Source organism: Rhinoraja longicauda, chromosome 2 (genome assembly GCF_053455715.1).
Source record: "Rhinoraja longicauda isolate Sanriku21f chromosome 2, sRhiLon1.1, whole genome shotgun sequence".
In the NCBI taxonomy this organism is placed as follows: domain Eukaryota; kingdom Metazoa; phylum Chordata; class Chondrichthyes; order Rajiformes; family Arhynchobatidae; genus Rhinoraja; species Rhinoraja longicauda.
The window spans coordinates 112,783,237-112,796,009 of NC_135954.1; the positions used below are offsets into that span (position 1 = coordinate 112,783,237).

At 47.6% G+C, this 12,773-nt stretch overlaps 1 protein-coding gene across 1 annotated transcript in view; it reads right to left on the reverse strand.

Moving 5' to 3' along the window:
* Window positions 1-1,271: 1,271 nt before the first annotated feature.
* The window catches only part of c2h8orf82 (chromosome 2 C8orf82 homolog), a 31,510-nt gene continuing 20,008 nt past the window's right edge, over window positions 1,272-12,773 (reverse strand). The window contains exons 2-3 of the mRNA XM_078426184.1: window positions 7,414-7,462; window positions 1,272-3,372 (exon numbers count right to left, since the gene is read on the reverse strand). Coding sequence (XP_078282310.1) covers window positions 2,924-3,372; window positions 7,414-7,462 — 498 coding nt within the window. The 3' untranslated portion in view covers window positions 1,272-2,923. The remainder of the gene's footprint in view (window positions 3,373-7,413; window positions 7,463-12,773) is intronic.

Consider the following 12,773-nt stretch of genomic DNA (forward strand, 5'->3'; position numbering starts at 1 on the left):
AATCTGTGGAACTCATTGCCACAGAGGGCTGTGGAGGCCAAGTCAGTGGATATTTTTAAGGCAGAGATAGACAAATTCTTGATTAGAACGGGTGTCAAGGGTTATGGGGAGAAGGCAGGAAAATGGGTCAGGAGGCAGAGATCAGCCATGATTCAATGGCGGAGTGGACTCGATGGGCCGAATGGCCTAATTCTACTCCATTAACTTGTGAACTTGTGAACAGCGGGCGCCGCCATTATTCAAAGTCCAAAGTCCACTTGGCCCGCGCTCTCGATGTACTGGAGCAGTTCCTGCGTACTGGTGCCCTCTCCTTGTCCTGCCAGCTGTGTGTCCCTACCTGAAGGCGCTGGAGGCATTACGCTGTCTCACCTCCCACCAGTCCTTGCTCCTCAGATCCGACTTCTCCAGCTCCCTCCCGGTTACGCTGTCTGCCGAGCGTTCCCGGCTTCCCGATCCCGTCGACTGACATTAGGAGCAATTTTACAGATGCCAGTTAACCTACAAACTGCACGTCTTTAGGATGGTGGATGCCTGGAACACGCTGCCAAGAGTGGTGTGATGACATAGAAAATAGGTGCAGGAGGAGGCCATTCGGCCCTTCAAGCCAGCACCGCCATTCATTGTGATCATGGCTGATCATCCACAATCAGTAACCCGTGCCTGCCTTCTCCCCATACCCCTTGATTCCACTAGCCCCTAGAGTATCTAACTCTCTTTTAAACTCATCCAGTGAATCGGCCTCCACTGCCCTCTGTGGCAGAGAATTCCACAAATTCACAACTCTCTGGGTGAAAAAGGGTTTTTCTCACCTCAGTTTTAAATGGCATCCCCTTTATTCTTAGACTGTGGCCCCCTGGTTCTGGACACCCCCAACATTGGGAACATTTTTTGTGCATCTAGCTTGTCCAGTCCTTTGACAGATACAATAGTGATGTTTAAGAAGCTTTTAGATAGGCAGATGGATATGCAGAGAATAGATATAGATCACGTGAAGGCAGAGAATAGTTTAACCTGGCATCATGTTCGCATGGACTTTGTAGGCCAAAGGGCCTGTTCCTGAACGGTGATATGAATTGTACAGGAGGCAAACTGGATCAAATAATTTTAAAGATTTTCCATCCAAGTCCCTGATGGAACAGACCCCTCCTCCAAGGCAGCTGTACTTAAACTACCATTTAAAATATATCTTTTGTGCAAAAGTTTCCCTTTTGCGTCGCTGAATAAACAAATTACACTGCATTCAACATTCAAATGATTTTGTTTATTGCACCAACGATGCACTAATCCAAACAGACAGCTACTGTGAGAAAATACTTTCATCTGCAGTCCGCTGAATGTACAAGTGTTCATCTTCAGAGACTGACGTCAAGCAGAGACAGCTCTGATCGCCCAGCTGCCAGACACAATAAACCCACAGTGAGCTACGACTGTCCCAGCGGAGTAACGCTTCCAGCCAGAGTCAGTACTGGGGGAATGGGCCTGCATCACTGCCACAACAAGTGTCGGGAGCAGTGCAGGCCAGGGGCTGGGTAGAATAGTGGCTGGACAAGGACAGGCTGATTTGAAAGGGAATCTGAATGTCAGGCTGTGTGGTAGACGTTGGTCAGTGTGGTTCTGACACACGCGTTGACACACGTACACACACACACACACACACAGACATACACAAACATAAACACCCACAAACACACACACACATACAGACATGCACAAACATAAACACCCACAAACACAGAGACACACACACACACACACAAACATAAACACCCACAAACACACACACATACAGACATGCACAAACATAAACACCCACAAACACAGACACACACACACACACACAAACATTAACACCCACAAACACACTCCACACACACACAAACACCCACACACAGACATACACACCCACAAACACACACACAGACATACACAAACATTAACACCCACAAACACACACAAACACCCACAAACACACAAACATTAACACCCACAAACACACTCCACACACACACAAACATAAACACCCACAAACACACACATACAGACATGCACAAACATAAACACCCACAAACACACACACATACAGACATGCACAAACATAAACACCCACAAACACACACAGACATACACAAACATTAACACCCACAAACACACACACACAAACACCCACAAACACAGACACACACACAAACATTAACACCCACAAACACACTCCACACACACACAAACATAAACACCCACAAACACAGACACACACACAGACATACACAAACATTAGCACCCACAAACACACACACACAGACATTCACAAATATAAACACCCACAAACACAGACACACAAATACACAGACATACACAAACATAAACATCCACAGACACACACACAAACACAAACATTAACACCCACAAACACAGAGACACACACACACACAGACATACACAAACATAAAACACCCACAAACAGACACACACACAAACATAAACACCCACTAACAGACACACACACAAACACACGCACGCACGGTCAGAGACACACCCACAGTTCATACACTCAGACACACGCACAAACGCACGCACACACACACAGACATACACATACAGTTCACACAGTCACACGCAGAGTTCATACTCCCAAAGACATATATAGTTCATACATTTAGTTCACACACACAGACACACGAACAAACACACATGCACACAAACTCAGACCCACACACACTCAGACCCACACACACACCCAGATCACCCACTTACACACACACACACACAACAAAGTCTCTAAACGAAACGAAACTAAATTAAAATGCCACTTGGGTTGGACGAGTTGGACCAAAGAGCCTGTTTTTCATTCTGTACGACTATATGAAATGAGAATGTATTTATGTTCAGCTGCTTGTAAGCTACTCGGGCAGCTTTGAGGATGTCTCTAAGTGGGGTCTTCATTCTGGATGAGGGCGGCGAGTTCGTTGGACAGCCTGAGCCGTTGCCCCTTCCAGCGGATGTGTGACGGGGGCCCGGTGTCCGGACCACCGCTGGTGTAATCAAAATGGCCACTGAGCTCAAAGGCCAGGGCGGACTTGACCAGCCCCACGCCGCCTGTTCTCTCCGGGGCCGGGTGATACACCCTGCCGTTCACCGGCATGAAGAGCCTCTGGGGCTGGAAGCCCACGGACAGCTGGTCCCCCGCTCCGCCGTAGGACAGCAGCTCTCCCTCCGGCCCCTCGCCCCGGACCAGGTGCGTGAAGACAATCGGCAGGTCATCGCAGCGGACAAAATTCCGCTCCCGCCCGCAGGGGGAGAGGTAGGGGAATTCCGGGTAGCGTCCCGTGCCATTCTTCCTCAATTGCTTGAAGAAGAACACCAGAAACTTTCTATCTGTTTGATGCCGACAGAAGGAGAGGTTTAGGCCACAGACGGATGGACTTTTAAAAAAATTTTTTTTTTAATTTAGAGATACAGCGCGTAAACAGGCCCTTCGGCCCACCGAGTCGGCGCCGCGCAGCGATCCCCGCACATTAACACTATCCTTCACACACTAGGGACAATTTTCACATTTACCCAGTCAATTAACCTACATACCTGTACGTCTTTGGAGTGTGGGAGGAAACTGAAGATCTCGGAGAAAACCCACGCAGGTCACGGGGAGAACGTACAAACTCCGTACAGACAGCGCCCGTAGTCAGGATCGAACCCGAGTCTCCGGTGCTGCATTCGCTGTAAGGCAGCAACTCTACCGCTGCGCCACCGTGCCGCCCGGTTACTTCTCACCAAGTAACCAATTGCCCTGATCATGAAGGGCCCCAACCCGTTTCATCGCCTGTCCATGTGGCTCCAGAGATGCTGCCTGTCCCATTGTGTCTTCTTCTGCCCTAATAATGCGACTCATTTAACTCCGTCATCAGTAAATGCATTGGGGATAGATAGAGATAGATGGAGAAATGCAGTCACAAGGAACTGCAGATGTTAGTTTACAAAAAAAGACACAATGGTTTCTTGAGTTACTCTTATAGAGAGACACAGCAAGGAAATAGGCCCTTCGGCCCTGCTGAGTCCATGTAGGCCATCAACCACCCATTTACACTACTCTATCCAATTTATTCTCTCCATAATGTTACCAATCCCTCCCCCCCATATTGTACCACTCAACTAGACACAAGGGGCAATTTTCAGCAAACAATTAATCTACCGACATGCACGTCGTTGGGACATGGGAGAAAGCCAGATCGCCCGATAGTGGGAGAACGTGCAAACTCCACGCAGACAGCAATCAAGGTCAGGATTGAAGCCATGATTTTTGGTGCTGTGAGGCAGTGGCTCTACCAGCTACACCACTGTGCCGGCGATTTGAGGAAAGACCTCTCAAGCTGGAACTGGAGCAGACAAACCCGGAACTGAACCTCTCGTAAGACAACGATGGATTCCCTATCACCCGACCTACCTCGTTGTGGACCCTGCGCCTTTTTTTTACCTGCACTTTCGGTGTAGATTTAACACTATATTCTACACTCTGTTTCCTTTTTTTTTGCATTACTGTTATTTTACATAGCTTCTCTGCTAACTCCACCTTTAGCTTATTAGCGCTGATTTTGTAAGCTAAGGGTGCAGTTCCAAAGGAAATGGTGTAATCCTGATCTCCCAACCTACCTCGTTGAGGCTCTTGCACTTTTTTTGAAAATCTGAATTCTCTTTGTATCTCCAACAGTATATTCTACACTCTCGAGGTTTTTTTCTTTGCACTGCCTGATGTACACGTGCATGGCTTGATTGTGCTCATGTATAGTATAATTTGCCCGGATAACACGCAAACACCGTGCCTCGGTACATGCGACAATAAACCAATACTTATACCAGATGTACTTAAGGATATTGGGAAAGGTCATGAGGCATGGGAGCAGAATTAGGCCATTCGGCCCAGGATCTGCCATTTGATCAAGGCTAATTTACTTTTCTCTCTCAACCCCCATTCTCCTGCCTTCTCCCGGTAACCTTTAACACATTTACTAAGCAAGAACCTACGTAGCCATCTCTGCTTTAAAGATACCCAATGACTTGGCACCCACCACCATCTGTGGCAATGAATTCCAAAGATTCACCACCCTCTGGATAAAGAAATTCCTCCTCATCCCCATTCTTAAGGTACATCCTTTTAGTTTGTAGCTGTACCCTCTGGTATTGAACTACAGATGCTCCTCGACTTACGATGCTTCGACTTACGATATTTTGACTTTACGATGGTGCAAAACCAATACACATTCAGTAGAAACCCTGCCTCGAATTTTGAATTTTGATCTTTTGCCGGACTAGCAATATGCGGTGCGATGTTCTCTCGTGATGCTGGCCAACGGCAGCGGCAGCGAGCCTCAGCTCCCAGTCAGCCGACCGGCTATGATGTTGGGTGGGTTAGGTGGCTATGATGTTGGGTAGGTTAGGGGCTATGATGTTGGGTAGGTTAGGGGCTATGATGTTGGGTAGGTTAGGGGCTATGATGTTGGGTAGGTTAGGTGGCTATGATATTGGGTAGGTTAGGGGCTATGATGTTGGGTAGGTTAGGTGGCTATGATGTTGGGTAGGTTAGGGGCTATGATGTTGGGTAGGTTAGGTGGCCATGATGTTGGGTAGGTTAGGTGGCTATGATGTTGGGTAGGTTAGGTGGCTATGATGTTGGGTAGGTTAGGTGTATTCAATGGATTTTCGACTTATGATATTTTGGATTTACGATGTGTTTATCGGAACGTAACGCCATGGTGAGTTGAGAAGCATCTGTACTAGAAACATCCTCTCCACATCCACTTTATCTAGATCTTTTATTATTCGGTAGGTTTCAATGATGACAGAGTCAAACAGCACGGAAACTGGCCATTTGGCCCATGCTGACAAGATGCCCCATCTGAACTAATTTGCCCACTAAACTTTTCCGATCCATGTACCTGTCCAAGTGTATTTTAAATGCTGTAATAGTACCTGCCTCGACTCCTCCTGTTATTGAGACTGCTCAGCCCAGTCTGAAGAAGTGTCCTGACCCAAAACGGCATCCATCCATGTTCTCCAGAGTTGCTGCCTGACTCCCTGAGTAACTCCAGCACTTCGGTGTAATACCTCCCCTTGTTGAAAGATTTTCTGAGCAACATTAAGATTTCAAATAAATCTGACCAGCAGTTGTGCCAGTATTGCATCCAACACTGCCAGGGTACATTTTTTCTTTCAAGAGAGCATTGTGTCTCCATGAGACCTTCACTGTTTATGGTTCATTTCCCGCAGAATAATCCTTGCAAAGGTTTAGGTTTATTATCATGGTCACGTACACTCAGGTGTAATGAATAAAACTTTGTTTTGCATGCTATCCAATTAAATCAGATAATACTGCAGGTAGACACAAAATGCTGGAGTAACTCAGCGGGTCAGGCAGCATCTCGGGAGAGAAGAAATGGGTGACGGTTCGGGTCGAAAGACTGGAGCAACTAGGCTTGTATACACTGGAATTTAGAAGGATGAGAGGGGATCTTATCGAAACGTATAAGATTATTAAGGGGTTGGACACGTTAGAGGCAGGAAACATGTTCCCAATGTTGGGGGAAGTCCAGAACAAGGGGCTACAGTTTAAGAATAAGGGGTAGGCCATTTAGAACTGAGATGAGGAAAAACTTTTTCAGTCAGAGAGTTGTGAATCTGTGGAATTCTCTGCTTCAGAAGGCAGTGGAGGCCAATTCTCTGAATGCATTCAAGAGAGAGCTGGATAGAGCTCTTAAGGATAGCGGAGTCAGGGGGTATGGAGAGAAGGCAGGAACAGGGTACTGATTGAGAATGATCAGCCATGATCACATTGAATGGTGGTGCTGGCTCGAAGGGCCGAATGGCCTCCTCCTGCACCTATTGTCTATTGTCTATTGAGAGAAGGAATGGGTCGAAACGTCACCCATTTCTTCTCTCCCGAGATGCTGCCCGACCCGCTGAGTTACTCCAGCATTTTGTGTCTACCTTCGATTTAAATCAGCATCTGCAGTTTTTTCCCTACAGATAATACTGTACATAAATACAAGCAAGCCAAACTCGTACAACCATTAAAGCGAAGGGAAAGGTGCAGAGTGCAGAATATAGTTCTGGTCCATAGTTCCTCAGAGTCCAATGTCTGCACTGAGGTAGGCTGGCGAATCAGGACTGTGCCCTAGCTTATGGAAGGGCCGTTCAGAAGCCTGATAACAGAGGGGAAGAAGCTGTTCCTGAGTCTGGTGGTGCGCGCTAACACCGAGCAGCAGATTCTTGAAATCAATGAACTCTTGATCGAGTTCAGCGCAGTTAGTGAACATAGGCTGAACATGTGGACTGTCAATGCATCAATGCATGTTGTTCAGTCCTAGGGTTAAATATTTATTTCTGTTGCACTGAGTCAAGTCTAAATGAGGGTCAGCAACCACTCACCTTTAAAGCAAGTGATGAAATTTTTCACCTTAGTGTCATCGAGGAAGAGCTGCAAGAAAAAAAGATAGGAAGTCACCGTTGTATCACGCTCAATCTATGCAAATTTAACATCAGATTCACACAGTAGTTCACCCTGATGTGCAGTATTTAAGTGTTGTTTGGTATTGTTTTATTATTGTCATGTATACCAAGGTACAGTGAAAAGCTTTGCGTGCAACCCAGCCAAATCATATTATACATCAGTACAATCAAGCCGCACAGGTACCAAAGGTTGTGCAAAGAGAAAAATAACATGGGCGGTCACGGTGGCGCAGCGGTAGAGTTGCTGCCGTACAGCGAATGTAGCGCCGGAGACCCGGGTTCAATCCCAACTACGGGTGCTGTCTGTACGGAGTTTGTACGTTCTCCCCATGACCTGCGTGGGTTTTCTCCGAGATCTTCGGTTTCCTCCCACACTCCAAAGACGTACAGACGTGCTCCCCCTCCCCCCACTCGTAACAAGGACAGAATCCCCCTCGTTCTCACCTTCCACCCCACCAGCCAGCAGATTCAAACAAATCATCCGCCAACATTTCCGTCACCTACAACGGGACCCCACCACTGGCCACATCTTCCCATCCCCTCCCCTTTCTGCGTTCCGCAGAGACCGTTCCCTCCGTAACTCCCTGGTCTACTCGTCCCTTCCTACCCAAACCACCCCATCCCCGGGCACTTTCCCCTGCAACCGCACGAGATGCAACACCTGTCCCTTTACCTCCCCCCTCGACTCCATCCAAGGACCCAAACAGTCTTTCCAGGTGAGACAGAGGTTCACCTGCACCTCCTCCAACCTCATCTATTGTATCCGCTGCTCCAGATGTCAACTTATTTACATCGGTGAAACCAAACGCAGGCCCGGCGATCGTTTCGCTCAACACCTTCGTTCAGTCCGCATTAACCAACCTGATCTCCCAGTGGCTGAGCACGTCAACTCCCCCTCCCATTCCCAGTCTGACCTTTCTGTCATGGGCCTCCTCCAGTGCCATAGTGAGTCCCACCGGAAATTGGAGGAACAGCACCTCATATTTCGCCTGGGCAGCTTGCAGCCCAGCGGTATGAACATTGACTTCTCCAACTTTAGATAGTTCCTCTGTCTCTCTCTTCCCCTCCCCCTTCCCAGATCTCCCACTGTCTTCCTGTCTCCACCTATATCCTTCCTTTGTCCCGCCCCCCTGACATCAGTCTGAAGAAGGGTCTCGACCCGAAACATCACCCATTCCTTCTCTCCTGAGATGCTGCCTGACCTGCTGAGTTACTCCAGCATTTTGTGAATAAATACCTTCGATTTGTACAAGCATCTGCAGTTATTTTCTTACATTGATTATCCGTTAACACTAGTTCTATGTTATACCAATTTACGGATCCACTCCCTACACACTAGGGGCATTTTACAGCGGCCAATTAACTTGCAAACCCACATGTCTTTTGGGACGTGGGAGGAAACCGGAACATCCGGAGGAAACCCACGCAGTCACAGAGAGAATGTGCAAACTCCACATAAATAATAGCCCTGTGAGGCAGCAGCTCTACTTGCTGCACCACTGTGCTGCCCATTTCTCCTCGTATGATGGTGGTGGCAAAGATGCTGCCTGCACTTTATTTGGATTATCACCAGGACACATTCTCGTGGAGCATTGACACGCTATAAAAGGAGAGACTGAAGATCTCATGTGAGGAAAGATTGAAAAGACTGGGCTTGTATTCACTGGAGTTTGGAAGGATGAGAGGGGATCTTTTTGAGACATATAAAATTATAAAAGGACTGGACAAGCTAGATGCAGGAAAAATGTTCCCAATGTTGGGGGAGTCCAGAACCAGGGGCCACACAGTCTAAGAATAAAGGGGAGGCCATTTAAAACTGAGGTGAGAAGGAACTTTTTAACCCAGAGAGTTGTGAATGTGTGGAATTCTCTGCCACAGAGGGCAGTGGAGGCCAAATTACTGGATGAATTTACGAGTGAGTTAGATAGAGCTCTAGGGGCTAGTGGAATTAAGGGGTATGGGGAGAAGGCAGGCACGGGTTACTGATTGTGGATGATCAGCCATGATCACAATGAATGGCGGTGCTGGCTCGAAGGGCCAAATCGCCTCCTCCTGCACCTATTTTCTATGTTTCTATGAGAGCTGCTGGAGCAACTCAGCGGGGTCAGCCAGCATCTGTGGAGGGAAATGGACTGGCAACATTGCAGTCGGGAACCTTTAAATGGAATGAAAGAGTAACAGAGAAATAAGTGGTACACAGAGGTGGGGGGGGGGCAAGAGGATCCAGGTGAGGAGGGGTTGAACGGCGGGTGGAATCAGGTGGGGGAGGGAAGGGTGGCGTCAGAGACTGGGAGGTGAAGATTGGAGAACAATGGGCTACAGACTGTGGGATCTGGTCGGGCAGGAAGGTGAAGGGTGGAACTGCGTGCGGACGGGTGATGGCAGGAGGGAATAACAGAGGGTGACGGAAGGCAAGTTTTCGGGCTGAAGACACAAGTAACTGCAGATGCTGCTTTACAAAATAAAAGGTACGAAGTGCTGGAGTAACTCAGCGGGTCAGGCAGCTTCTCTGGAGAACATGGATAGGTGACGTTTTAGGTCGGGACCCTTCTTCAGACATGGTGCTTGAAACCCAGTGTTAAGACAAGAAGCCGGAGAGTAACAGTGCAAACCTCTGAAGGTGCGGTGGTTCTGATTAACTCCGTGGTGTCATACACTCAGTGTTCAGTGATACACACTAGTGTTGTACGTGGCAATAGCACCACAGCCTCCTCCAGTGGTACTGCGCTGAAGCCACACTGATCCACCCTGATATTCTTGGCAATGTTTCAGCCAAGCAACAACAGACGGGACACCTTCTAAGATGCAGCGGGAACCATCTCAGCAATAGGAAAGCTGAATGATTTTCTCCTTCCACGTCTTTTGAAGAGATTATTTAACCGAGCACAGGACTGTTGTCGACCTCTTATCCAAGACCGCCCATCTCAGCTACTTCGCTTCAACCATGTTATAGGAAACATGTTGTCAAGCTGGAAAGGGTGCAGAGAAGATTGACGTGGTTGTTTCCAGGATTCGAGGGTCTGAGCTGTAGGGGGAGGTTGAGTAGCTGGGACTCTATTCCTTGGAGCGCAGGAGGGTGAGGGGTGATCTTATAGAAGTGTATAAAATCATAAGATGAATAGATCGGGTAGACGCACAGAGTCTCTTCCCCAGAGTAGGGGAATTGAGGACCAGAGGACGTACATTTAAGGTGAAGGGGAAAAGAATTAATAGGAATCTGGAACAAGCTGTCGGTGGAAGTAGTTGAGGCAGGGACTATCAGCGCGTTTAAGAAGCAGTTAGACAGGAAAGGACAGGTTTGGAAAGAAATGGGCCAAACGCAGGCAGGTGGGACTAGTGTAGCTGGGACATGTTGGCCGGTGTGGGCAAATTGGGCCGAAGGGCCTGTTTCCACACTGTATCACTCTATGACTATTAATATATACATATAAATATATATGCATATAATATATACATATAAATATACATAAATTAGCATATGATGAGGGTTTGACAGCACTGGGCCTGTACTTACTGGAGTTCAGAAGGTTGAGGGGGGACCTCATTGAAACTTGCAGAATAATGAAAGGCACAGATAGAGTGGATGTGGAGAGGATGTTTCCACTGGTGGGAGAGTCTAGGACCAGAGGCCATAGCCCCAGAATCAAAGGGCGCTCTTACAGAAAGGTGGTGAGGAGAAACTTCTTTAGTCAGAGGGTAGTTAACCTGTGGAACTCATTGCCATAGAGGTCTGTGGAGGCCAAGTCAGTGGATATTTTTAAGGCAGAGATGGACAAATTTTTGATTAGAACGGGTGTCAAGGATTCTGGGGAGAAGGCAGGAAAATGGGATTAGGAGGCAGAGATCAGCCATGATTGAATAGCAGAATAGACTTGATGGGCCGAATGGCCTAGTTCTACTCCTATAACTTGTGATACATCACTTCAATGTTTACCAGTACCATGGATTTCAACCATTTTCTCTGCAACTGCAATGCTACCCATTGTGTACATTGGACTTTGTCTATGAAACTGATGTGCTACAATGCTGAGAATTATGTTCTTCACTCTGTATCTTCCCCTATGACCTACCTATTGCACGAGTGTGGCTTGATTGCATTCCTGTAAAGTATATCTGATCTGTTTGGAGAGCATGCAAAGCAAGGCTTTTTATAATCATAAGTTGAAGCCTAAATTCTGCAACTGTATTCTGCAACTCTTGCATTTGGTAGAGCTGCTGCCTCGTTGCCCCAGTCTCGGATCGCTCCTGACCTCAGGTGATGTCCGTGTGGAGTTTGCATGTTCTCCCGGTTACTGCGTTTCCTCCCCCATCTCAAAGACGTGCAGATCTGTGGGTTCATTGGCCTCTGTAAATTTCCACCAGGGTGTCGTGAGCGGATGTCAAAGTGGGATAACAATAGAACTAGTGCGAAGATAGACAAAAAGCTGGAGTAACTCAGAGGGTCAGACGGCATCTCGGGAGGAAAGGAATAGGGGCCATTCCGGGTCAAGACCCTTCTTCAGACTGAGAGTCAGGGGAAAGGGAAATGAGATATATATATATATATATATATATATATAGATGGTGATATAGAGAGATATGGAACAAATGAATGAAAGATATGCAAAATGTAACAATGAAAAAGGAAACAAGCCACTGTTAGCTGTGGGTTAGGTGAAAACGAGTTACAGACAATGAGACTCAACAAGACGTCTTTGAATCTAGTACGACTCGGGTGGGGGATTTTTAGATTTAGATTTAGAGATACAGCGCGGAAACAGGCCCTTCGGCCCACCGAGTCCGCGCCACCCAGCGATCCCCGCACATTAACACGGGGATCCCCGCACATTAACACTATCCTACACCCACTAGGGACAATTTTTACATTTACCCAGTCAATTAACCTACATACCTGCACGTCTTTGGAGTGTGGGAGGAAACCGAAGATCTCGTAGAAAACCCACACAGGTCACGGGGAGAACGTACAAACTCCGTACAGACGGCGCCTGTAGTCAGGATCGAACCTGAGTCTCTGGCGCTGCATTCGCTGTAAGGCAGCAACTCTACCGCTGCGCCACCGTGCCGGGATGGATGGAGAGAGAGAGAGAGGGGATGCCAGGATTACTTGAAGTGAGAGAAATCAATCTGGGTTGTAAGCTGCCCAAGCGAAATATAAGATGCTGTTCCTCCAATCTGCATTTGGTCTCACCCTGACAACGGAGGAGGGCGAGGGCAGAAAGGTCAGTGTGGGAGTGGGAAGGGCAATTAAAGTGTTTGGCAACCGGGAGATCAGGTAGGTC